At 43.8% G+C, this 27,868-nt stretch overlaps 1 protein-coding gene across 10 annotated transcripts in view; it reads left to right on the top strand.

Moving 5' to 3' along the window:
- The window catches only part of MAP4K4 (mitogen-activated protein kinase kinase kinase kinase 4), a 161,399-nt gene that overhangs the window by 73,843 nt on the left and 59,688 nt on the right, over window positions 1–27,868 (top strand). For all 10 annotated transcript variants that reach the window (XM_054058189.1, XM_054058136.1, XM_054058181.1 and 7 more), the window contains exon 3: window positions 1,120–1,176. In XM_054058189.1, the coding sequence (XP_053914164.1) occupies window positions 1,120–1,176 (57 nt within the window). The remainder of the gene's footprint in view (window positions 1–1,119; window positions 1,177–27,868) is intronic.

The following is a 27,868-nucleotide window of genomic DNA, read 5'->3' as shown; positions in this document are numbered from 1 at the left end:
TTGGGGCAAACTGATGGAAGTATTAAATGGAGAGCTGGAAAACAGTAATACCTGAGCCATTTTGAAGTGCCTATTTAGGAAAACAAATAGGTAAATAAATAAAAATATATATGCAACAGCTCCTATTTTGCCTCTTGTAAAAATATACTGGAGAAAAAAGGAGTTTTGGCAGAAGTCAGCTGAGGTGAATTACAGCCCATCATGGCTGGAGGGGTCCACAGTGCTACCTGCCTTTCAGCCCTGCAATTCGCCTCTTACCAGCTCCGGCTCAGCTCTGATTGCAGAGCAAACGGGTTTACTTTCCTGATCTGTAGTCCCCCGCCCCACCCTGCAGTTTTCTTTTTCTGTGTTAACTTTCTGCCATTTTAGTGATCTCAATCAGCTTATCATATGATCCAATGAGTGCCAGAACTCATTGCTCAGTGCTCCTGGGAGAAATATGTGACAGGAGGCTGGGAGGGAGGCAGGGAAAGGAAGGGTAGGAGCTCCCCGCTGCAGGAGCTGAGATCTGTTAATTCAGCTCCAGCTGTACTGAGAAACTGTACCCTTATGGTGTGGTGTAGCTGAAAGGAGACGACGTCTTGTTCTTGTCTAGCTATCATGAGACAAGCGAAGAGAGCTGTTGTAGGTCTGATGCGTCACTTGAAGAAACTTCACTTCTTTCTACAAGTGAACACCAAAACGAAGAGACATGCCCTTTTGCAACCCCTAAGTGTACTTGTATTTACCTAGTAAAATATCACCCAGGTGCCAGGCACTGGTGCATATAGTATGCAATATGTCGAGTTGAACTGTTCTGGCACATTGATAAACTATCTTTACTGACTATGAACTCTGCTAAAGTAAACAGAAGAGAAGCTGTGAATGTAATCTTGATAATTATCCTCTCAATGTGGAGAAATGGAAATGGATTCTAAGATTAATGTAAGAATATTTTTAAAAGAAGCTGTTTTTAACCGTATAGAGTATTTATTGATTTATATGTGAAGTAGCAGAAGAGAAGGGTCCAGCACAGTTGGGTAAAACCCAGTGTTTGGAGCTCTTATCCAAATGTTTTGCTTTGTGTATGCTGAAAGGTTGGGTGAGATGCTGGTGTTAACAGTTCTCTCTCTTCTTCAGGGTCGGCATGTCAAAACGGGTCAGCTGGCAGCCATCAAAGTCATGGACGTTACTGAGGTGAGTAAAGGAACATTCTGCTTTATCACCGTAAATACAGATAAAATGTAATGAGATGGCATATGGCTTGTATTTACGTCGAAAAGCATTGTCTTTGCATGTGAACGTTTGCTTTCTGTTTGCAGGACCTGACCTCTTGAACCCCATTGCCCTTTATGAAATTTCTGTGCCCTTGTGTGCTGGGGCCTCTGACCTTCACAAATCGCTTTGGCTGGTCCTAGGATGTAGAAGGATGTGTAATGTTCCCTTTTCGGAAATTTCTCAGGAGAGAGGGAAAATAAGCCAGATTCCCTACTTCCCACTTCTTTTCTCTTAAATGTAGCACCTTACTTTTACTGAAAAAGGTGAGGAGGCTACTTGGTGTAGAGAACAGCAGTTTCCCTGGTACATTTGCAGTCTAAAAAGGGTATTCGCTTATTCAAAGGAAATTAGTCCCATAAAGTTCCCAGAAGCCTGAAAGCAGAAACATCTGCAGCAGTGATGAGCATGTTGCTGGCAGAATTCAGCAGTGTAAAGTAGGAGTTGTAACTGACCCACGGGGACTTACTACGAAACTTTAGATGGGAAAGCCGGGAAATTAACCCAGCCAAAGAAATAAAAAAAATATGCTCATATTTGAATCCTTAGATGTCTTGCAGTTTATGCTGTTCAGAAAGCAATTAGTTTAAATTAAGTCTTCAAAACAGTTCAAGAAAAGCATGCGTTTTCCCCTGTTGATTCCATTTGTGGTTTATAGTTATATCTGCACATTAACACAGCAACTTCAGGTTTCAAATCGAATCACATCCTTGACTGATATTCCATTTTAAAGACAGGTTGTACCTCTTCAAACCAAGTATCTTATTTTTCTGAACGTCTCAATCTTCTAGGTATTAGGGGAAAAATTATGTTAACATGTGTGTATTGTACAAAGCAGGGGTTCTTTGTCAAGCTGGTTATATTAAACAAAACTCCTAGAAGGATGTTGCTGCAAAATTATTTATATTTTGGTTTGTGTGTATAGGCACCAGCAAGCAAAAATGGCCTTGAACACAAGCTCCTAGGTGAGTGGGTGGGGTGTAATGGGTAGACAGGCAGATGAGGGAGGAAAATGAGAAGGCAGGGTTAGGTCAACTGATAGGACTTCAGTCGTATCTCTAAATCTCCTTGTGATTGATGGGCAGTGTGACAGCTGCTCTCAAGCTGTTGTTTCTGCCAAGAGTTAGACATTCTTGCTTTGGAAGATGGCCTGATAAAAATCAATTTTCAGCTGGAGAAAGGCTGCCTTCATGAGGAGGCAGTGCTATTTTGCTGCAATTAACAAGCAGACAAACCAGAGAAGAATGAAGGTGCATTGGCATACAGTGTGTTCTTTGCACAGCAAACGTTTCCATTTGTGCAGCAGTTTTACACAGGGTGACTTGCTGGATTGTGCATGATGGAAGGCTTCTTCTCTAACCTTAGGATTGGCTTACTGCACACTCCCTCTGTTTTTAATAGCACGTATTAATCACAAGCAGTTGTAATGGAGAGGTTGTACAGCAGAAGGAAAACAATTGAAAAACGCTGTCTATAGGATGGCTGAGCTCACATTGTGGGAGATGGCTTATATTTTGAAGCTTTCTGTAATTTTTGGCTGGTTTTGAAACACTAGTTGTATATTTGCACTGTCTATCTTTTATTTAACAAGGTCATGCTTTTTTAGGGGATGAAGGGCAGTCAGAGGGAGGAGTTTGGACATGTTAGCCCCATGCAGCTTAGAAATGTTTTTGTTTCTACCAGTGGAGCTCATGTATGTTTCCTTCAAAGTAATGAGCCTGCAGAGGCTAAAAATGTGGTGTAAATTCTTCCAAGTCCTGCTAAGTCAGCTCCACTTTCTAACACTAGGCGTGGATGGTACTGTTGCTAACACTGGGCATGGGTGATAACCATTGCATTGTAGTGTTCCCTCAGTGACAGATGTGGTTAGAGGATATTCCTGTCCACTCTTGCTTGCTGGTTCCCTGCCTGTCTCCCAACACTTGTGCCAGCACAACTGCCCTGGGCCAGATGGTGATCCAGATCAGTGAACAGGACCTGATTCCAAGATAAAAATACCTTCGCTCCTCTCTTTTTCCTGGTTATTTATAACCTGGATTGGTTCCTTTATCTACTTGAGCACATGATGTTACAAACAGTTGTGCTGTCGCTATGAAGGAGGTAGCGTGAGACTGGAAAAGAGCTGCTGATGTTCGTGGGGAAGAAGGAGCCGTAGCTGAAATCTACGTTGCTGTCAGAGATGGACATATCATCAAGCCATGGCTTTGGTTCCTCAGGGGATGGTTTCATGAACACCTCCTTTTGCTGGTGGACCTTGCAGTTCCAGCTCACCACAGCTTATGAGGACAGCGGGAGGAGAGAGTGTGGGGACAGAGGGGGAAGTGACTGCTGCCCTCAGTACTGTCCCAAATGAAATGCTGAAGGAACCAGTCTCAAATTTACCTTCAAGTTTAGCTTCAAGAGCTACAGTTAGATATACTGCTCTTCGTAGTTAGATATACTGCTCTTCTTGACTGTGTCCTTGCCCATGGGGAAAGAGGCTTGAGTGGAAACTTCTACAAAACTGAAGGTGTGATTGTATTGTTTGGATGAGTGGCTACTGAAGCTCTATGTGATTCGTACCTCTGTGCATGTTTTACTGGCAGTGTTATGCCTTTCTGCTTAAATACAAGCAGTGCCGTGGAGGATATCTGATTGTTTTGTCTAATCTGTGTTGAGAAAAGACACGAGGCTTGCTTTCTTCTGGGATACTTCTGATCCAGTGTTTGCTTTGCCAAATGCTTAACAAATTAGAAAGCCTACTGTGCTGGCATGCTCTGTGGGCACACCCTAAATTTTCAGTTTTCAAGGCCTCAATTCTGCAATTCACACATTGCTTAGGATCGGGGAGGTTACGTCAGTTCTGGTCTGTAAAGCTTTGATCACCTGAACAGAAGGGATGTTGAAGTCAGAGTGAAGGCTTCCTTAAAAACTTTTGGTTAGTATGAAGAAAACAAGGCAGTATAACCTCCAAACAGAGATGCTGGAAGAAACATTACAGCTCTGTAATGTACATAGCACTGTGGAAATGCTCTTCATCCTTCTCAGCTTTTCTTGTGGTTTTCTCTTCAGATTTTAATTTTGAAAAGAATGACGGTAAGGATGAGAAAAGAGGAGGTGGGCTGAAGATATCAGCTTGATCTTTGAATATATTATGACTAGTTAGTACTGCTGCCTGAAACGTTGGAGGGGTGTTGATGTGCATAAAACTTTCCTGTCTCTTCCATTTTCCTCCTCTGTAAACAAGTTAAGAAAAGATCTAAAAGAGAGCATGGATCTTTATAGATCTTCTGATCTACAGCACTAAAGCTAGCACTATCTGTGAGACCTAAAGATCTATAAGTCTTCCTACAGAATGGTGCATATGTAGGTCCTATCTTCACTTTCTGAGGGTGAACTAGAGCACGTGTAGGGTGAAAAAATTTCTCTGGAGCATAGAACAAATAAAACCAAATAACTTCACCAGTCCTCATGAATTGAAAGCCGTTCTGTTGTTGGAATGGGAACAGTATGAACTACCAGTGTATACACAATTTAAAAATTATTTTCCAAAATGTACATAGGTAGGATGGATCTCGAGCTGCACAAGTGATGTGATGTGAGGCATTATTTGAGAGAATCCTGTAGTCTGCCTTCAGTCTTTTCTTTTGTAGGGTCTCTGTTCCTTTCCAGGCATTGATTTGGAGGAGGTGGTGTGTGGTCCATGTTGTCCCCTTCCACTCACTGACCATGTTGTTAGGTTTCCATGAAATCCTTGCTGCATACTGGTGTGCAGCACCATAGCATACCAATTTAGCTGTGACTGATGTCATCAGATGCAACAGAAGTACGCCGTAAGATTTGGCAGTCGTTGTTCAGTTAGAAGAATCCACTTTTCTTGTGAAGCAAATAACATTTAAAACCTTAGCAAAGTTTACTTGGCAAATCTGTCTGCATCTAAGCTGTTAACTTGCATATCACCCTGAACAGAAGACTTCACTCTGCTTAACTCTTTTGGAGGCTTTCTTTGCAGCTGCATGGTTGTTTCTATTGTCACTCGTGTGTTCACCTTCCAGCAAAGCTTTTCTCTTTGAAAGGTTTAGTAACTGAATTTGAGGGGAAAGCACAGTTGCTTCTTTTCTGTTTGTTATAACCCCTGATGGTGCTGCTTCTTCCTCCTACCTCTTCCCACACACACTCTTGGCATCCCTTGGGAAAGTTTTCCGCATGCCTTTTTAATAGCAGCATTTCTCAGCTCTTGTGCCCAGTGTTTCATGACTTGTCCAGTCTAGTCTGTGTAGAATTATGCTAAGTAAACAACTGGATACTGTATCCTGCTGATTTATGAAAGAAGCTGGATTGCTTTTAGAGCTTGCCTGTCTTGCCCTTTTCGTACGTGCTCTGCAGAAAAATTAACAATCCCAAATCAGAATCTCCAGGCCTGTAAAGAAATGTGGCACCTCTCCCATACCTAGACAGGAAAGGTTACCCAAGTTATTCATTGCTGTCTTCCCCACTCTGCTGACTGCTTTTTTTTCTGTTGCACTAGGTGGGTCACTTTGATTCTTAGGAGTCTATACCTTATGGCCTACGTTGCGTTATAAACTGTGATCGTGTGGACGATCTACCCATCTTCTGTAAGACACCTCAAAAGTGGTGTGCAGAAAGACTGCAGATAAATAAGATGTTCCCACACATGCAGGGAGATAAAATGAGGGGAAGACAAAAATAAAAAAAACACCAAAAGTGTGCCGTATCTGTTATGTGTGGGGTTTTTATGATGAAAATCAAAAGACAGTCCATGGATTTTGATCTGTTTGGAGGGAAAAAATGAGGCAGTTGAAGACTTTGAGATGCAGATTGACAATCTATTTGCAATAGAACTGGGTCAAGCCAGTCTGGAGAAACTGAATATGGGCTGGTCTTTTAGTGTGGGGACATGAAAGCACTGCTTTACCTGGCTTTACCCGGCTTGGTGCAGCTGCCTGGTAAAGTATTTGTATACCAGTCCATGGCTGTACTTACTGTGAAGTTAACCAAAGCAAACCTGAAGCCAGAAGAGTTTCAAAAGCCTTTGCTGTGTCCCTTTCTCTTGGTATGAACTGGGGAGAATAGATGAGGGACCTAAAATCCAGGTTGTTCCCATGGGGAGTACTGAGACTCTGCTTGCCAAAGGTGAGGTTGCTTCATACTGGTCTGTTCTAAAATTTGCACCTGACAAAACAGAGAATTGTTTTGTGGAAAAGGAACAAATAGGGAAAGTATTTACACAGAAGAATCTTCTTGTATTAGGGAGGCAGCTGTAAAATTTTGCCTTCATAGCTGTAAGAGAACCAGGTAGCTGTGCTCGGGATATACTCTTGAGCTGTGGCACTGAGATCTGTTGTTGCTTGACAGTATGTGAGAGCACATCTTTAGTACTGGAGCCTAATGGAGACTAGAAGGCTACATAGGCTACAGCTGACATCCACTGGCAGAAGGACAGGAGTGTGTGTTAAGTAGATTTCCCAGCAAGTGTTGAGTTCTTTGGACAAGTCTGGGCTTTATTCTTAAAAATTTATTTCCTTTGGTCTAAGAGCGTGACGGCGTTGACACACTCAGAAGGAACAGATAAGTCATCTAAGTGAGCTACTGACGTCTGTTACTGTCTTAATGAGCAGGGCATGTGCTTGAATTCCACCTTTTGGGCACTGTTTATCAGTCCAAGTGGGCAATACTCATGCATTTAACTGTAATCCTGTGACTGTTTTTCTTCAGTCTTTAGGCTTGGTACCTGCAGTCCTGTGGAAACCTGTTGTTAGCATTGACAAGGACATCAGTAATGGCAATGTGATTTCATATGTATATGGATGATTGCTAGCATCTATTTGCGTTAGGGAAATCTGGACCCTAATACCAGCAGTGATGAAGGCTCGGTGTGGGTAGCATGCAGATGCTTTCACCATCACGATGCAGGTCATACCTGCGCTAACACGAATTTGTGCAATAGCTTGCACAAGTTCTAGTGATGGAGCAATTCTTCTGAGCCAAGCGGAGCATTCAGGCTCAATGCAGGCGTTTCACTGCTGCCTTCCCAAGTACTGCTCATTTGAGCTGTCTGAGGAGATTTGAGTTCTGATGGGAAACAGAAATGTTTTGTGTGCAGATAATAGCAAAAAGTACAGGACTGCATTTTGTATAATTTCTGTCAGACACAGCACAGCTCAATTTACCCTTAGTAAATCAGACATATTGTCTGCTCAAGGAAAACAAGGCAGCCCTGTCAATAGCATTAAAGCATGTGTGCTCTTGCCAGTTTGGGCAGAATAAAACCAATAAGGATTGTGACAGAGCATTGTGCTTTTATTTTAGCAAATGTCTAGGCAGAACCTGGATCTGTGGTTTATTCCTCCTGCCTGAATAGGCAAGCAAGAGATCCCAGGTCCAGTGTGAGCTGCTGTCTTTCAGAAGTGCACTGTAAAATCTGGCTTGGGCATAAGGAGAAAGACAGGCGAATTAATTTGCTGTTTATGTTAAAGGGGATATATCTGCCTGAAATGTAATCTTTGACTGTGTTTAATTGTAGTTTCATAAACCGCACCTGCCTGGGGCCTCCTCCTATTTTTGCTCTGACTTTCCATATTTTTATCTTGGCTTCCTAAGGAAATGAGGCTTCTTGGTGATAGTGCGCATGTCCTGCCTTCTTTTCCATCAAATAACTTTTGGATCTGCTGGCTAGCTTTGGCCAAGTTTAATGAGGAGGAGAAATTCCAAAGATAAAAAGTCCTGACAAGTTATGTGAAAACTGGCAGGCTGTGCAGGGAAGAGAGAAGCTGAAATTTATAGCCTCTGCTTTGGGAATGGTAGGCAGACTGTAGCCACTGTCTATTATCAGTCAGCTAGCCGCTGTTTTGGAGTAAATCAGGAGGAAGCAGATTACTTTTTTTTAAAAAAAAAAAAAAAAAAAGAAAAAGTTCTGATGTTAAACTACTTTTAAGCATTTTAAAATCTCCCTCTTGGTTCTTTCTTTAGTTTACAGGTTCTTTAGTTTTCAGGTTCACAAGTAGTATTGTACACTTGAGATTATCCTGTGTGATCTCTCTACCCCTCTTTCCCTTTCTTAGCATGTGCATATGTATATATAAATATAAAATAGCAGTGTTTTTCTCCAACATTTAATGAGACAAAAATGTTTGCTCTAAGTCCCTCAACAGTGCTCTTTTTTTTGCAAGATGCAGTTTGAGTGATTGTGTAGGGAGTTGTTGGCTAAAATACAGTCTTGAAGCCCAGCTTCTAAAACTAAAGATTATGGCAGCAAGTGCTAATGCGCAAGGACCTGGGAATTCATTGTACTTTAATCCAACTTGTAAGCACGATGAACGCTTCCCTTGTGCCTAACAGGAAAGCATTCTTCTCCCCAAGTGCCCCATCTCTTAAATGTGCAGTGGGAGGCACATGACTGAGCTAAATATTAAAAGAACCTTGAAGATGCTGTGCAAACTAGTTCAGCTGATCAGTGTAAGAGAAGATGCTGTTTGTTGCCTGAGCCTAGAAGCATCTTGGGCCCTTTCCAGCAAGGGGCTTGTGTACATTTCTCTAGATAGGTTTAATCCAAAAGGAATAAAGCCCACTGTGTGTGCTTTGAGTAGCCTCTCTGCCAGAGAACATTTTCTACTGCTAAATAGAAGTTCAAGGTGTTACCATTAAATTGCAAAACCTGGTGCTTCTTAATAAACACACAGTTTAGATATCTTGTCCTCGCTGCCTCTCATAGAAAGATCTAGCTTCAAGGAGGATTAGACTGGCAGAAGTCTGGCCAAAGAGACATCTCTTTGTTCTGATGATCCCTGTTGAATTTTTTTTCCTGTCAGGTTTTATTTCTCAAGTGTTTTGATCTGAAAGAAGGGGCCTGCGAGAAATGACCAGATTAGCCACAAAAGCAGCTACTGCTCTTTTGTAGAGAGCACGTTGCTGTTATGTTTTGCCTCGTGTCTGCCAGGTAAAATGATAGTTTCTGTATTCAGCACATCATTGGTGCATAAGCATGGTGACAGTTCAATAGCCTGCTCTCTTTTGCATCTAGTTCTGCAGGATGATGAGGGGCTTCACAAGTGTCCTTCTGTTTGCCTAGTGGAAGAGTCAGATCCAGAAATGAATTTTCAGGTTTTTGCAAGTTGGTTGATGTATGAGGTGCTTCTGCAGTGTTCCACTAGAGCAAGGGTATTTTCCACTGTAGCTCCTTCTTCCTGAACTGAATTTTAGTATTTGATTCTAGAGCTGGTAAGAACTAAGTGCAAATCCTAGTGTAAATGCAGCAGTCCACAGACCTTCAGATAACCGTTACCGGCCTGGCGAAGCACCTTGGGTCTGCATGCGAAAACAAGTGTCCATGATTCCTCAAAATAATTTTCTTACGTGGAATATTTTATGAAATGGAAATATAATTGGGCAAACAGACTACAGGCAACAGGGAGAGCAAGCATCCTGGTGGCTGGCTGCTCGGCTCCTCCTGCAATAACCTGTCCTCTTGGCCAGGGCTGTGGGCGGCCAGGCATCTGTGAGTCACTGCTGTGGAAACAGTGATGCAAAGGCAGTGCCGTGCCGTTAAGGAGGGTTTTGTCTCTTGTGTATTTTACCTCAATGGGCTTTCCTCTAGCATTTATTTGTGTTTCCTTTCTTTAAACCTGTGAGACAACCCCATTTTATAAATCAGTTACTTGGTTTTCACTCTTTTTTTTTTTCATTTTGCTTCTCTTGCTATGCCCCTTTGCAACAATTTGATTAAATATAAAGCCTTGAGTCAATTATCAAATGACAGAGTTGCACCGATTTATAGATCGGGGGGCAGTGTCATCAAACAAGTCTCTACTCAAATTTGAGTCCCTGAGGGTGATGTCAGTTCCTATTTCAGAATTGCTGCTGCTCCTCAATCCTATTTAAAAGTTTGAGAAAAAATACCTTGCCTAGTCTTGATTTGCGACACAAGTTGTTAGAATTTGCACTGTTTTTGAAAAAAATGCATGGATCAGCATGTAAATGCAAACTCATTCTCTTTCCCATGCCTGCAAATGTAAACAAATACCCATGTAAATTCAGGAAAGGATTTCTCCCACTGTCAGGAAAAGAGGAACAGTTGTGTTTTCTATTTGTAAATGATCCTGTTGTGATAGCAGTGCTTCCTCCTGACATAGATGTCTACAGGTTTTCCTTATATAGTATTTACTTATCCCTCAAGATGTGGTTTTACAGTACAGCAAAGCCAATTTGATGTTTGCTGCAGCAGGAACAGTCCTGCCTCTCTTCCCTTTCTTTCCGAGCTTCCATTGTACCAGCATCTATCTAGTCCTGTTCTTCAATAAGATCTGCTGGCAATGAATTGTAGAATTATCAAGGTTGGAAAAGACCTCTAAGGTCTTCAAGTCCAACCTTTAGCCCAACACCACCATACCTACTAAACCATGTTCTGAAGTGTCATGCCTACCTGTTTTTTGAAGCCCTCCAGGGAAGGAGACTCCACCACTTCCCTGATCAGCCTATTCCAGTGCTTCACCGCTCTTTCAGTAAAAAGTTTTTCCTAAGATCCAATCTAAACCTTCCCTATTGCAACGTGAAGCTATTTCCTCTCATCCTATCCCTAGTCACTTGGGAGAAGAGACCAACATTCACCTCACTACAACCTCCTTTCATGTAGTTGTAGAGAGCAATAAGGTCTCCCTCACCTTCCTCTTCTGCAGGCTAAACAATCATAGTTCCCTCGGCCACTCCTCATAAGACTTGTGCTCCAGACTCTTCAGCAGCTTTGTTGCCCTTCTCAGGACACGCTTCAGCAACTGAACGTCCTCCTTCTTCTGAGTGACCCAAAGCTGTACTCACCAGTGCTGAGTACAGGGGCATGATCACTTCCCAGCTGCTGCTAGCCACACCTTTCTGATACAAGCCAGGATGCTATTGACCTTCTTGGCTACCTGGGCATACTGCTGGCTCATGTTCAGCCACCTGTCAACCAACCCGGGTCCTTTTCTGCTGGGCAACTTTCAGGCCACTCTTCCCCAAGCCTGTAACATTGCACGGGATTCTTGTGACTGAAGTGCAGGACCTGGCACTTGGCCTTGTTAAACCTCATTCACTTGACCTGGGCCCATCAATCCATCCTGCAGTGTCTTGGTACTCTTGAGCAGATCGTCAATCCTACCCAGTTTAGTGTCATCTGCAAACTTACTGAGGAAGCACTCAATGCCTTCATCCAGATCATTGATAAAGGTATTAAACGGGACTGGCTCCAAAACAGCCCTAGGCAACACCACTTGTGACTAGCTGCCAACTGGATTTAGCTCTGTTCACCACAAATCTCTGAGCTCGGCCATCCAGCCATTTTTTTTTACCTAGCAAAGAGTACTCCCGTCAAAACCATGAGCTGCCAGCTTCTCTAGGAGAATGCTATGGGAGACAGTGTCAAAGGCTTTACTGAACTTGAGGTAAATAAGATCCACAGCTTTTCCCTCATCCATTAGGTGAGTCATCGAGTTGGTCAAGCAAGACTTGTCTTTCACGAGCCCGTACTGGCTGGGCCTGATCCTCTGATTGTGCTGCACATGCCTGATGAGCATACTTGGGATGAACCAGTCCACAATCTTCTCTGGTACTGAGATCAGGCTGACGGTTCCCTGGGTGATAGTTCCCCGGATCTCCCAGGAGAGGTAGAGACTGAGGCTTGGAGCTGGCCCATAGCAGCAGTAGCATTGTCGTCATCTCCTCAGGATTATAGCTGTGAGGCTGCCAGGGAAGCTCACCCCCACAGCCATCCCTTTGCAGCATGAGCCCTGGGAGGAAAGCTGCCTGTGGTGCCTTTCTGACAACCTGGCCACACCTTCCTTGAACACCTGCAGTGGCTGCTGAGGGGCTGTTTGTAGTGTTCCACACCTGCAGCTATGGGAATAAAGTATGGAGTGTAAAGGTCTTTTGCAGGGATTCCCCCACCCTCTGATTCTTTCCACTGCACAGCAGGCTATTTTTAGTCTGTTTACTTGCCTCAGAAATTACTTCACTTTTTGCTTTGGACCACTTCCATAACATTTGTTGTGATTCTGGATTCCAGCATTCAGGATAATGTCAGAGCAAAGCATCACTGGGTGGTGAGCTCGGTTCCACTGGAGGAGCCAAAAAAACTTTGCTGATGATCAGCTGCCTCCGATTTGGAGACCCACAAGAGACGGGCTTATGTGAGCCACATTTCGGACCATGACCCATATCTGCAGTCAAAAAACCTTGTTAATCCTGAGTTTAATGGTGATTTGACAAAAGAAAACAACCCTTTAGGGGTCTAATCCAGGTAGCCAAAGTAGATCTACCTCTGAAAAGCATCTGTTTGCTTTAAGTAAAGTCCAAAACAAAAGCCCAGTCTGCCCTTGCTGTGTACGCCTGTGTGGAACCATTGCCATTTCACTGGATGTCATTCTTTCTTCCTCCAGTTATTAATTGGGTAGGATTTAAATCAGCAGTTTCTTTGGCAACAGATTAAGTGGACTTAGAGTATGTAAGGTGTTAGAACAGACTTGACAGAGGGAAACAGTGCTCATTTTAACGCTGTTGCGTACGATGCATCTAATGATTTGCCGCTTTGAGACATTAAAAATATATAGCTAGTTCTGTAATAGGTGGATGTCATACAGCTGGATGCTAAAGCAGAAGAATACAAATCAGTGGATTTGGGCAGAACGTTATACAGTTTCATAGAGAAGACCTTCTGACATAGTAGCATCCCTGAGGCAGTGCTGGAGCTGAAGGAGGAGCAAAGACTGGCTGGCATTTAATAAGAATTTTTCTTAGTAAAAAAAACATGAAGGTGTTTCTCAGAGGGCTTTAAACTAGGTGTGAAGGGGGAGGGGGATAATACCGGGTTTGCCTATGACAAGCTGTGGAAGGACACACAGGGGTTGGAAGGATGGGGTGTTTGTATGGGCCCACCACCTGCTGTCCCAGGGCATGCTGGGGATGCTGTGGCACAGTTGAAGTTCTGTGGAGGTGAGTGAGAGGCTCCTGAGGTAGTAGGTGCCAAGAAAGAAACTGCTGCAGAATGCCTTAAGGGGGAAACAAGGGGTCTTCCACTAAGAAGGCAGTGTGGCCAACAGCCCAGCTGAAGTACCTCTATACAAACGTGTGAAACTTGGGCAGCAAACAGGAGGAGCTGGAAGCTACAATGCTGCTAGAAAGCTATGATCTGGTTGCCATCACTGAAACTTGGTGGGACGAATCCTGTGACTGGAGCGTGGCTATCAATGGCTACAGGCTGTTCAGAAGGGACAGAACGGCGAGAGGTGGAGGTGTTGCGCTGTATATCAGGAAATGGATAGAGTGTAAAGAGCTGTCTTTGAAGAGTAGCCATGAAGAAGTTGAAAGCTTGTGAGTCAGAATTAAAGACAGAGGCAGCAAAAGGAACCTTGTGGTTGGTGTAGAGTACAGGCCACCTGATCAAGCAAAAGCCTACCGATGAAGCCTTCTTCCTCTGGCTACAAGCGGCTTCATGCTTGCAAGCTCTCATCCTGCTGGGGGACTTCAACCACCCTGATGTATGCTGGAAAAGTAGCAGCCCTGCAGAGAAGGACTTGGGGGTGCTGATTGCTGAGAAGCTTGACATGAGCTGGAAGTGTGTGCTTGCAGCCCAGAAGACCAACTGTATCCTGGGCCACATCAAAAGAAGCGTGGTCAGTAGGTTGAAGGAAGGGATTCTGCCCCTCTGTTCTGCTCTTGTGAGACCTCATCTGGAGTATTGTGTCCAGTTCTGGAATCCTCAAAACAAGAAGGACATGGAACTGTTGGAATGGGTCCAGAGGAGGGCTACAAGGATGATCGGAGAGCTGGAACGTCTCCTACACAAGGGCGGGCTGAGAGGGTTAGGCTTGCTCAGCCTTGAGAAGAGAAGGCTCTGAGGAGACCTTATAGCAAGCTTCCATTACCTGAAGTGGGTGTACAAGAAAGCTGGGGAGGGACTCTTTACAAAAGCATGTAGTGATAAGACTACGGCTATAAATTGGAGAGGGGAAGACTAGATGTTTAGACTAGACGTTAGGAAGAAATTTTTCACAAAGAGGCTGGTGAGGCACTGGAGCAGGTTGCCCAGGGAGGTTGTTCAAGTTCAAGTTGTTAGCTGGAAGTGTTCAAGGCCAGGTTGGATGGGGTCATGGGCAGCCTGATCTAATGGTCCCTTGTAACTCAAACCATTCTATGATTCTGTGATTCTATGATTTTTCTACTAATCTTCTCTGCAGCTCAGTAGTACATGGGGTCAATAGTTGTGGAAACTTATGAGTATGCAGGAGCTGTATATTTGGTGGACAGCAGAGATTGTGCCTGTTGTAAAGGTGAAATATAGATCAAAAAGTTGCATTTTACCATTTGAGACTGGGTAGAGAACCACCATTTAGTATCAAGCCTACGTTCTTGTGAGTTTCCCACTTTTTTTCCTGAGTCTTAATTAAGAACCATTCATGATGGATTGATGCCTGTTTTGGATTAGGGCTCTAATCCATAATTGTTCACAAAATAGCCATATTCATCAGCCTTTTGAGGACAAATAGCTACTTAGAATGTGGAAAAAAGGTTGCAAATAGTCTGCTTAGCATGATTCCACATGCTATTACGTGCTCTTTGAGACACGGTCATCCTGACCTGACATGGCCAAAGAGCAGTTATCTCTTGAACAAGGGTTTGTATTTTCCTCTTGGTTGCACTCAAAGTGGGTACTTGGGTGACGGTTGTGCTTTGGGCCATCACTAGAGGGCTTCAGAGTGAGAAATCTGCTTGCCTTCCACATGATGTCAAGAGGCAGAAGCTTATTCTGAAACCTTCTGTGCAGCTACACAACAGAGACCTTTGAGTTATGGTAGTAGGAGCTTACTGGTGTTCAGAGTTCTTTTTGCATCTTCCGTTCAGAGAACCTGTTTCATCATTTTTTTCCCTGTCTTTAACTTTCACTTTTAATCATTATTACAAGATGAATGGTAAAATAGGGCCTTATGCAGCCCTCTAGGTTTGAGGCAAGTAAGCCTGGTGGGCAGCTAAGGGTTTTGTGGTGTCATGCACTTCCCCAAAGATGGCAGAACCTGCAGGTTGTTGGCGTGTGCCTACTCTGAACACCGAAGTGTTGGAGCTGGGAAGAGGTGACCAAAACTGGGTTGTGACTGTTGCTTGGCTGTACTTGCTATGGCTCCAGGGGAGAAGTGTCTACTCACCAGCTGAAGGCATGAGGGAATAAGGGTTGTATTGTATGAAAGACAACCTTAGCTGGATGTCTTGCTTTGAAGAGGTTTGCCAGTGAGTTGGAGAGTTGCCTTCAGCCAAGACCGCTTTCAGTGAGGAAGTTTTATAGGTCATGAAAAGCAGCAATGTCCTTTTTTCCCCACTGTGTCTTGCCTTTATATGCAGCAGCACACATGCACTGCCATCATCCCTTGTGCTTTGGATCGACAGCTCGGCATTCGCCCAGGCAGAGTGGCGAGCTCCTCTGATTTCTCTCCATAGTGTGGGAACGCTGGAGCACATAATGGCTGTGATTCAAAGACAAATGCTAGCTCTTTGCTACTGATCACTTTGGCAGAAACCCCCAGATGCTTGGAGACTACAGATGGAGCTGATTTGGGGAGAGTTATCCCAAAATAAAAAAAAAAAAAGCACACCCAAAACCTTAGAACTTCCCTTCTTTTTTTTTTTTTTTTAATTGTATTTTGCTATCTTCTTAATAACAGTCTTGTTCTTCCTTTCCTATTCTGTACTCTCCACCCCTCACTTTTTAATGCTTTCCAGCCAGAGTGCAGCTAAAGGCTTTTCCTAGCTGAGCATCATTTGTTAGTAAATCTCCAAAGACAGGTTTAAACAATTTAGCCAACAATTTCTGTGAGGCTTTCCTTTTGAATGGGCTTTGGGATTTCTCCATGTGCCCCTTGGAGGGACAAGGCTACAGGAAACCTCAGGAGAGGAGTCTCTAGCCATGACGAGATTTGTTCAGATGCATGTAGTCTGCCAGAAGCTGACTTCCACAGCACACGGCCTTTCACTTAGCTGCCTCTCTCCACCTATTGGAGAGGTCAGAATTGCTGTGTGTGGGATTTCTGCTGCTTCCGTGTTGCTTCATAATGTTTCCAAATTGACCTGCAGCTCCTTTCCTTGGTGGTTGAACTGGAGTTGGCAGTTGATGCAGCCTGTCCCTTTGTGCTTGGCTTCATTGTCACAGAGCTCCACTCTGAGCAAATCCGATGCCTTAAAGCATATCCTCCTGAAATTTGAAGCTCTCCAAACAATCCAGGTTTCCTTCTTTGTGTGTAAATGTCCGTCCATGTCCCATCCTGTGTCCTCCCCCCACCCCATGCACGCTTTGGCTGGGCTAATTGCTCTTTGTTTTGCTTCAAATCAGTGTGATTTAAGGGAAGATTTTTCTTTAGGCTGTCATTTTGTCATGTTATGGGATTAGCATAGTAAAAAGTTGTAATTTGTGTTGGGGTGAATACCTCGAGCACAGAATTACAGATCTTTTCCTGCCCATGGATCATCCTCTGCTGAGAGCCTGTAGTGATAGTGTTACTTCTGTTTAAAGGGAAAAGTCCTTGAGAAGGAGACTATTTGTCCAGACTAGAGAGGCCATATGTTTTGTTCCTTTTTTAAACATGTGACTTTAAAATTTATCCATAAGGAAGGCAAGGCAGTGCTCTGGGTGTTAGAGGTGAGCACAGCTTCCCATGCAAGACACTGGCGTAGCTGGGCAGGGGCCACATTTGATGCAGAAGATGCAGTGGCTACTGAAGGCTGAGGAAAACAAAGCAGTAGTCTTTCTGAGGAAGATCAGATTATTCCTGTATAGAAGGATTTCTATACAGCATGTTAGGTGTGCCATTATTTTGTAGTCAAGTTGTTGAGTGTTGCATTTTAAGTGGTTTATGGTTCAGGAGCAGGCTGTGCCTGGCTGAGCTGCCTGGCTGAGAAATGAGACCCCAAAGAAGTGTGGCCAGCAGATTAGTGAGGCGATTCTGCCACTCTGCTCAGCTCTCGTGAGACTTCACTTGGAGTACTGCATCAAGTTCTGGGGCCCTAAGCACTAGAAGGATAATGGAGCTGGTGGAGCAGGTCCAGAAGAGGGACACAAAAATGATCTGAGGGCTGGAGCACCTCTGCTATGAGGACAGGCTGAGAGAGTTGGGGTTATTCAGCTTGAAGAAGAGAGGGCTCCGCGGGAGACCTTACAGCAGCTTTCCAGTACTTGAAGGGAGCCTACTGGAAAGATGAAAACAGGCCTTTTAAGGCCTGTCATGATGGGATGAAGAATAATGGTTTTAAACTAAGGGAAGGTAGATTAGGCTGGATATAAGGAAGAAATTTTTTACAACGAGAGTGGTGAAACATGGGAACAGGTTTTCCAGAGAGGTAGTGGAGGCACCATCCCTGGAAACATTCAAGCTCAGGTTGGATGAGGCACTGGGCAACCTGATGTAGTAAAAGACATCCCTGACTTTGCAGCAGGGTTGAACTAGCTGACCTGTAAAGGTCCCTTCCAACCCAAAGCATTCTATAATTCTAAAGCAGCTCCCAGTAGCCTGACCTTTCAGGTTTCTCTTACAGACTTTGTGGTTGATTGAGGGTGGACCTGTCATGGGAGAGTTTTGGGTGAAGTAAAAATCATTTTCTTCTTATCAGCACCCAGCTGTCCATGCCTGGCTTTCGTTCCTGTTTGGACCACTTTCTGCCTGCCATGCAAATGTACCCACAGTTTGAAGCTGCTTTCTGACAATTTATTATTTCTGTCTCTGTAGCCCCACAGGTCCTCTCTGCTGGTTGTAGCGCAGTCCCTAAAGCAAGGCCAGTAGGTCTGGGGCTGGTGGGAGCCCTTGCTTTGCAAGATGAAGAGCAACCAGGCCTCACCAGGAGCTGGTGTTTGGGTAGGGAAGTGGACTCCTGTCCCTAAATTATTGCCAGGGCTCTCGGGGCTTCAGCTTAAGAGTCAGAGACATGTGCTTGGATCAGAACGGTTTGTTTTTAAACTAGAGAGTGACATGCCATAGTAGCTCTGATTTTTGAAGTGAGATACCATTTAATAAACGCAAGCCTGTTAACGGCCCAGCAGGCAAAACAAACCTGTACTGTAGTGTTAGGACCGTTTATACTTTCTCAATTCCTATTTTCTTGGCTGTTATCATGGTCTCTTTGTCATGTACCCAGCCAAAGGGTAAATGCAGCTAGGATGTAATATTTTCTGCAACCATTTGTTTATTTTATTTATGCTGATGGAGGCAGAAGGGCTTTTCTTCTTGGGCAGGTAAATAATTAGCTGGCTGTTGGCAGCTTCCTTGCTTGAAGAGGGAAAGGGAAAGGGAGAGGGGGAGGGAGAGGAGGCTGCGATGTCCCATCTCCTAGATGGACATGAGCATCTTGTGGCTCCATTCATTGTTAATTCACTCCTGCAGCAGCACTCAGCTGTGAGCTTTCCAGGCGTGCTTGGCAGCGTCGACAACAAAAACATCTGGTCCAAGAATATAGTTCCCTTCTGCTGGCAGCTGCATGAAAATGATTTTGTACATAGTGGCGTAATGCCAAATGCACTTACTTGTACACTAAAGGGCACAGCCTTTATAGAGCTTTGGCAGCACAGGGTGATTTTAAATGCTGTGCATAAGTCAGCATTAATCTACCAAAGAAAATCAAAACCTCAGCAGCTGATTTCGTGAAGAACACACTTATCAGGCATGCTCAGAAGTGGATGTACCTTTATACCTATCTAACAGCTGTTCTTCTCTGAATACAAAGGAAAAGCCTTTTGGTTGCAGCCCTGGTTGTCATCTGTTCTCTGGAAGAGTTTGGCACAAACACGAAGGGAAATTTGCCCCTTGCAGACGTCCCTGAATTCCTGGCGTCAGCAGCTGCATTTGTCTGTTGCTGATAGAGGCTGTCTGTCTCCCCTCTTGTTTTAGGAAAGTCCTAATGTGTGCTGAAGAAAATGTTAGCTGTGAATCAAGTAGTTTGTGTGTCTGTTGGTAAATTGTAATTTGACTGATTGGACCTGATAATTACAGTCATCATCATCAGTCAGTCAGTTGTAAATCATTCTGTACTGGATTTCCTTTTTAAGAAAGAGCTGTATTTCTGAGTGTAAGTGTACTATAGAGGTAAAATAAAATAGCCGTATTCCTTCCTGCTTTGAAACCCCTTACGGTTATAAACGTGGATCCCATTCTTACATGAACAAGCAAGTTGAAAAGAGGTTTTGCTCCAGCAAAGCTGCTCTCAGCCCACGTATTTCTAGTTCTTTCTTTTCTACTTGGCTCCACAGTGTATCTGAGCTTGGTGGTACCTTTTCACCTTCAAAGCTGCTGTTAAGTTGTAGATTCCAGGAGTGGTACAGAAGAGTGTGGAGAAGTTGAAACCCCAAGTCTGGTCTGGCATCAGTCATGGGCCGGCATTTGCCCTTTGCAGAAGGAGCCCGTTCCTCCTTAGGAAGAAGCAGGTGGTTTGAAGGCTTGGACAGGGTATAACTGTGGGTGTGTGTAGGCTGACTGTCTCACAGCTACCGACTGTTAATCCTCCTCTCTGTTGCTGCTGGGAGGAGCAGTTCTCGCCAAACCAGAGAGAGAAGGAAGACAAGGTGAAGTTGGTGGCAAAGGGAGGAGGAGCAAGCTTCCTCCTGCCAGCTTTCAAAGTGGTCTTTGCCTGCAATATTGTTGAAAGAAACCAAAGGTATTTTCTGTGGTATTTTTAAAATGGAAAATGAAATTTGACAAGCACGTAGGGCTTGGTCAGGTCTCCTCCCTTCTTCTCACCCCCAGCCACCCACGATCTGTGCAAAGTCTATTCAGCCCATTTCTCAAACACATGATGGTGGACTGCTGTCGCAGCATTCTTTGTGATCTCTTCTGCCCCTCTACTGATGAGAGTAACAGGTCTTTCAGTCTCTTGGGTTGTCCCTGTCTGTACTGGTGTATTGCATTTGCAGTACTTTGTGTAAGGCAGGGAAGAGGGTTGCGGATTAGTGACAGAGGTTGAGCGATGACTAATAGTGGACCAGAGGAGCTAAAATGTTCAACCTTGAGGCAGAGATTACCTGAAATTAAAACTTGTAAGGACTTGTGCACTCACACTGTGCCATTCAATCGTGTTTGTAAGACACTTGTAGAGATCGGATGATTCCTTTTATTCCTGGGTAATTTACATATTTTGGCTGCTTTACAAAAGAAACCTTGTGTTGAATAAGTCAGATCATGATCTCACCCTAGTCCTTGCTTACAAGGAGTTTTTTGGAGGCTGTGGCATAGCCCAAAATTTGAAGTTTTCCTTTTGTGGGTATAAAACAGAGCATGAGTTACTGGCAGAACATACAATGGACATTAAACACGGGTATTAGCTTCTAAGCCAACATCTTACCTTTGATGTTTGGGGAAGTGACAGCTGTCAGTTAGCTGTCGTTTGATCTGGTGTTTGATCTGTACCTCTGTCTGAGTTACACCACTTTAGAAAAGAATTGTTAAATCTATTTCTTCATAGTACTGGGCTAAGTGAAGTATGTCACTTTATAGAAGTGGGTTGGTGGGCTGCAAAGAAAATGCAGTAATTCTGTTTTCACAGCTTTTCTTAGTACTCATTTTTTGACAAAATGAGTCAAAAGCAGGGCGTTGTTAGTGTCGCAGATGGAGTTTTAAATATTTGGAAGGAGAAATTGCACCACTTGCAATATTTTAATGAGGATGATTTGCTTAATTAAGGCCTAGAAGAGGTAGGGAATGTGGACAGCTGAAGGATTAACAGCATTTTACAAACTTCTACTTCCACCTACCAGTTGATTTGGGTTCAAAAGCCAAAGTCAGTAATAAAACTTGTAGACTGATAAGTCTACAAGTCTGGAATGCAGCTGATTGCTGTCCTTTAGCATCAATGCTACCAACGACCAAATCTCCTTCTTCTTTTTTTCATCTATCTATCTATCTATCTATCTATCTATCTATCTATCTATCTATCTATATTAATGTATGATTGATTTTTTGGAGTACCATCACCTGTCTGCTTGTTTTGCTTCACCAATCTGGGTGTTTGCTTTTGGCCTAAATAGTGTTATATACCAAGCCCTCCATTGCTGTTGGTCAAAGGGATGGTAACAAGTGATGGAGCTTCTGAATGTCTCTTGTTAGGTAATTCTCCAGCCCCATCTCTGTTTTACGAAGTATCCTATGTGAAACAGCAGTGAGGAAATGCCAAGGTGGGATTAGTTTTCTTTCCTCTTGTTTGTTCTGTTCCTGTTTGTGTGTGCGTGATGACAGTTTTTGGGTTCATGATTGTGAGCTGTTGGGGTTTTTTTGGTTTTTTTTTTTTTTTGGCTTTTAATATTTGAATTTCCTTCAGTATATTTTCAGAAGGAAAGAGGGGTTGTGAATAACTCCCTCTTCCCTGTTCATCTACAGGTCTTGCTGGTTAGTTAGAGTTGTGAGGCTGTATATACTGAATGAACCTGTTCTGTAGGTGAATTGATGTGTTCACGTAATTAAAAGTTTTCATGACGCATGTACTAGAGTAACATTTGTGTTACACTAGAACTGTAATTTTTCGTGTGTTCTGCCTTTCCAACTTAAATTTCTGCTAATATAGCTTCTGTGGCATTTGATACACAGGAAATTCACTTTCAGTCATTTTAGTCTTTTGTTTTCTCACCTCTCTCAGATGTTTGCCTTCTGCCCACCATTCCTCAAAATTAAAGCTTAGTTTAAAACTAGACCTTTAGTTTCTCAATGAATCTCTCCAGCCTGCAGGGCTCACAAGTCTTTTCCATCTTCCACGTCCATACTGTGGCCCAGGAGTATCTGAACCACCTCTCAGAGAGTGGGAAGGAGACTTGCTCTCCAGGTGGGAGTGGATGCTGGGACTTCACACTGCCTGGGGGGAGCAGGGGCCAAGCAGTGGGCAGGGGCCTCTGTTGGCTCTGTCACCCCTGGATATGCTGCTATCCTTGGCATCAAATACACACTTAAGACTGGCAGTAGAAAAGCAGTGCAATTTTTTGGCTTTGTGCATAGGCCTGTTTTCTCTGCAGTGTCTACATCTCCTTTTATTGTGTGAACCCAGAGCTTTGCATAAAGAAAATAGTTTTAATTTCTTTCCTTCTCACACGGACTTATTTTTCATATCTGTTCTGATCACAAAAAACCTGAGACTGTATGTAGAATTGTATAGCAACAGACTTTTTCAGTGTGAACAATAGTAATAGAAGTAGGGTACTAAACCTTTCCTCTTTTATGAGAGCTCTGAAGATGTCAGTACAAGGCTAGCCTGTTACATAACTTGCAAATAATTTAGGCTTGATGAGGATGGACAGTTGAATTGGATAAATATGCAATCTGAGCAGGAAACCGTTTTAAGTAATCAGGATCAAGGGACTAGACTTGGAAATGGTTGAAGGGATTTGCCCTTAGGAGGTTTCTCTCTTGGTTGTCTTCGAAAAAGCCCATGGCATCCTGCGGTTTTACTGGGGGAGGTCAGCAGCGGTGCAGTCTTTGTGCCTTCAGTGCAGCTCATTCAGTGACCGGCGAAGGCACCAGGGGCACATCAGGCAAGAAAGAAAATATTGTTGTCAGAGTGATTGGTAAAGGAGGTGGTGTGGGGGGAGACAACAGACAAGTATTGTCTTCACGTGGTTTTTGGCTCCTTCCTGCCTGCACATGATTCTGTCTCCTATGCCTGCACAATGCTGCTACACAGGCTCCTTTGGGCAGTGCTGGGACCCTGCTTCAGAGCTAGCCCTCCCTCATGCTTTTTTTGTCCAGTTAACTTAATTGTTGCTTTATGGCTGCAACCTCAGTGATGGCACTGTTGTGAACAGTTTGGCTCCTTTTCCCTCTTGTTTCAGATGGTGCCTTTAGCATGCAGTAGAGAGGGGGGTTGTGCCAAGGGGAGACAAAGCAGCCTCTGTTTTGCATGTGTTGAGAAGTGTGTTTCTAACCTGCTTGATGAAATCTTGCCACGGAAGGTAACCAAACGTGGTCATAAGGACAGCACTGTTCTACCAGCCAGTTCTCACAAAACTAAGATTTTTTTTTTTTTTTTTTGACTCTTGAAAAAGTGTCAGGGCAATCTTCTGCCATCGCTCTGCTTGCACAGCATTGCCGATCTGTTGCTCTGGCAGTGTGACTGTGCCGGCAGCAGAAGCATCTCTTGGGCAGCTCTCGGTGACAAAATGAGCTCTGGAAAGCTTGTGCTGAGGCCTACGAAGAACTTTCTCTGCATGGGCTGCATATGTGAACGAGGGGCGAAGTCTGAGAGGCACCCTCACAGTGTGGAATAGCAGGGTGATCCTCACCATTTATGCTGCTGCTTGCTGGATGTCTCGTGCTTCTTCAGCATCACTGAATGCATGGCGTGACAGTCAGTTTTTCATAAGGGCAAACAGTCCACCGGCCATTGAACAAGCGTGTGTTTGTGAAGGACTTGAAGGGTGGTGCAGAGGAATGAAAGCGCTGCCAAAGTGGAAGAGTCTGTGGATAAGGGATCTGTGAAAGAGAGACCTTGCATGTGAAGTGGGACAGGCACAGTGAGTGCCGGGGGTAAGGAAGTAACAGAGGAGGGAGGCAGACTGGAAATAAACTTACATGAGGTCTTTAGCTTGAGGATAATAAAGCTCAAAGGCACTGTAAAAGTCTCAAGAAAGATGGGCTATAATAAGAAAGTTGGAGGCTCTTGTATGTTAAGATTTAGGAGGGGTTGTATATGGACCTGTTAAACGTTTACTGCACATCTTGATTAAAGTCTTTCCTTTTAAACAGTTTAGTCTTTCCCTCCCAAGAAGCCTGTGTTTGGTATTTTCTTTCAAGAACTATTTTATTTCATATTCCCCATTCTAACACTCCATTGTGGCACTGGAGAGGATCACGTTTCTTGATATTGCACTCTCTGCGCTGCAAAGCTGCTCTGCTTTACACAAATTTCCTACCTTGGCAGGCACTGGCAGGGACTTGCCCAGTGCTCAGAGTCTCATTGCTCTTGTGGTTAGGTTCCTCCCAAAATTACAATCTTTTTCCCAGCTTGGAGGCAGCACCACAGCTCCCATTTCAAATACCGTACTATGTGCAGTACTGCCCCAACTCTTCTCACCAAAACATCTCCCTCGTGTGTGAGAACTTTATTAACGAGTGTGTGTATTATGGATTCCAGCACCAGAAAAGGTCACCTATTGTGCTAGGCACTATTCAGACTTTCCCTGTCCTGGACAGATTCAGCTCTGAATGGATATTGGCCAGGTCTGGGGTGCAGGGAGGAGGGAGAATGACACACACAAGCAGAACGGTGGTTTGCATAAGTGTGGAGATTTATACAGGAAAGTTTTTGTTTGCTTTTAATGCTTTTTAGGACTTTTTATTTTTTTTTGTGGGTGGAGAGCAGAAATGAAAAGTGCAAGGAAGCAGAAAGGAAAATAAAGTGGGTTTCTTGTGGTTTTCTCCTGTTTTTCTTCAACTTGTGTGTCAGGGGGAGATGGTGAAAGAAAGGCTGAGATGTCGTGGTTCTGTTGCCTCTGAAGGCAAATCAGTTTCCTTTCCACCACTCTGAGTGTCTGTGGGCTAGTGCTCCCTTTCACCTCCTAGCACCAAGGCTGTCTCTGCTTCCTGCCTTTCCACACAGATCCCGACTGCCTTGTGACTTAAAAGATTCCCAGATCCTGCAAGCCACTGATGGAGCTCATGATCCTCAGTAGCTCAGTTTAATCTGAAATCCCAGGTAGAGCATGGCTAGCTGCCATTCTCCTTGCAGTGCAGCTCCCTGGGTATAGGCAGGGTAGAGGAAAGCAAAGGAAAGGAGAGTTGGAGTCTTCCCTTCCCCTTTGCCTGTGTGTTTGGCTTTCCACTGTTGAGAAGTGGTGTTAATTCTTAAAATTTGGTTGTAACTTAAAATAACTGCCATTTATGGGGGAGAGCTGAGATTTGTAACTATCTCATTCCTTAAACCAAAAAGAGAATTACTGACGAGACCTGATCTGTATTCCTCTGCAAACTGATTTAGGGCAGCATATAAATCATCTGGCAGCATAAGTAAACTTGCTCTCGTCTCAGAACATTGTCTTGCTTTATCCTTGCTTGGCTGTGTTTCCTTATTCATGTTTCCTCTCATCAAACTGCTAAGGTAAACAAAGTCTTCCAGTATTGTCCTGAGTTTCTCCTCCCCAAACTGTGCTACCCCTTGGGAGGGCAGAATCGACACCTGTCAGAGAGCAGTGGTCGGGCTGCTCTTCCACCTGGAGAAGTGTGGATGGAAAGTCACCACCTACATGCCCTCAGATTATTCCTTGCTGTATCCTTAGAGTGGTGGGGTTGTTCTTGTTTTGTTTTGCTTTTTAATTCAGCTCCTGAAATAATTGTGCTGTAGAGCTTGGGAAACAGCATTATTCCCCCCTTTCCTCCTGCAGGTTGGTTTCTCTGAGACATATTCTGATAGGGGTCTCGTACCAGTTGCAGTGCAGGTGCAGGTTGAAACTGTTTTGCTTGGTCTCCTAAATAACCTAGGCAATGATGTTTAGGGAAGTATATAAAAATGGGGCAAGCACAGAGTGATTTTTCTTTTCCTTTGATCACCTCCTCTCTGCTTCTGGCAGTTCTAGAGCTGTATTTCCCTTCTTCTCTCTCCCTGCCACGGTCTAGCAAAGTACTTCTGAACTCTTCATCTTCTAAAAATTTGTATAAATAAGCAGGATTTTCTTGCAATAATGATGCAGGGGGCTTACCTTTGGAAAATGTGCTGAAATGGCATAGTTGAGCTGCCCAGATTAATATTCCTTACACACATCTGCTCTAGTAGGTTTTATTTGACTGGGAGTTAATCCAGTGGCAATGATGGTCAGATACTTAAATCATTCAGATGCATACATCATCACAGTTTTGCAAATGGTGATGTAATGAAAGTAACGAGTCATTGATTTGCTGTCTGCGTGCAAAAGAGTCCGATATTTAGCGTGCAGTGATGGGTGGGAGGGCAAGCAGTGTGGAGGTTCTGTGCTGTGGCCATAAGCAAGCTGATCGGCCACTGCTAAGAGGCGTGGTGAGAGGTGACATGCCTGGGTTTGGTTTTAATGTGCTAATTCAAATGCTTAGAAATGAACTTAGTGTACATAGGTGGGTTTCTGTGCAGGTGTTGTATGCCATTTTTAATCTTATAGGCAAAGTTCTTTCGCTGAAAAAGCACGGCAGTTAGAAATCCCTAGAGATGCTGACATGTCCATTTAATCTCTGAAGGGAAACATGTAGAAAGAGAGAGAGGAAAGCCGCTTCAAGCTTGATTTAACCACATGAGTCTTGCAAAAGTATAGCATACTGCAAAAATTACTAGTAATCAGACGTGCTGTCACAAACAGACAGCAAACGTATAAAACACTTACACCAGCCCCATGATAGGCTAGACAAAGAAGATTTCAATGGGAGTTCGTATGCTCAGATAATGGCTTAAAGTGGTAATTGATGCCAGCTGCATAAAATCACTAGGAAGGGCTCACCAGCTGCCTCTCTCCTCGAGAAAGAAAGGATGTACTTTTGTATTCCTTCATGAAAATGACAGTCTCTCGCTTCAATTGGTTTAAATTTTCCCCTTTTGTGATCCTGGCACCTCTGCAAATGCAGGGGCTGTTAGTGATGGTAGTGTGGTGCATGTGTTGCTGGGAGGAGGTGAGGCATCTTCTGTCCCTGAGAGCAGCTCACACACATCCAAATTATTGTGCAACTACTGAAACGCCTCCTTCTGCTCAGGAGGATCCCTGTTGCAGAGGGAGCCCACCTTCCCTGCAGTGCTTGTGTCCATAGAGAGACCTGTGCAGAAATAGTCTTATCCGGTGAGATTTTTGTGTGGGATTCATCTCACTGTGATGCAAGACATCTGCAAGATTGGTGTCTGGATATTGGCTAATGACCTCATCTTCCTTTTGTAGTTAGTGAGGAGAAGTAAACATGAGTAGGGAACACATTTTTTGGCCTTTTCCAGAGGTCTACATTGGGATGCAATCGTTGTACCCTGGAAAAAAACCAAACATTCCTGAATCTGGAACAGAACAGTTTTGGTCTGGACACTTTTTTCAAAGTTATTGTTTTATCATCTTACACCAGTGGCTGTACCATAGTGGTACTGCAGCCTTCCCCATGCTGATTAATCCTCAAGATAGTTCCTGTCTCCACAGAGTCTTCAGGACTCAGTGCCAGGGAGTTATTGATCCACACTAAGTGGAATCCTCCAAAGCCTGGCAGGAGTTACTGAATCCACTTATTTTTGTAGGCTAGGATTTGGACTGGATTGAACTGTAAATGAGATGCCATTTGTATTGTGGTCCAGTGCTCAATGGCAACTGAAATAGGAGTTCAGGACCATTATTAGCCTTAGTTAAGGGAGATGCTTGGGGTTGCTGCAGGCCATTGAGCATGTACTTTGACACAGCCACAAGCAAAGACTGAAAGAGCAGTAACTACCTGCAGTCTGCTGGGTCTGTGTGCACCTTCACTTGTTGTTGTTTGTCCTTTGGTGGTTTTTCTGGGGAATTTTTTTTTATTTTTTCTTTTCAGAATTAGATCCTGGCTAAACACCATCATTTTGGATGCTGTTACAATAGTTAAACATGAACAACCTTTAGGATACACTGCCTATTCTCTTGTAAAAGCTGTTGTGTTCATGTACTAAGGGTAGGAAATAT

Source organism: Cuculus canorus, chromosome 1, assembly GCF_017976375.1.
Source record: "Cuculus canorus isolate bCucCan1 chromosome 1, bCucCan1.pri, whole genome shotgun sequence".
Taxonomy (NCBI): Eukaryota; Metazoa; Chordata; class Aves; order Cuculiformes; family Cuculidae; genus Cuculus; species Cuculus canorus.
Note: the sequence above shows the minus strand (reverse complement) of the source record. Positions and strands in the feature narration are given on the sequence as shown.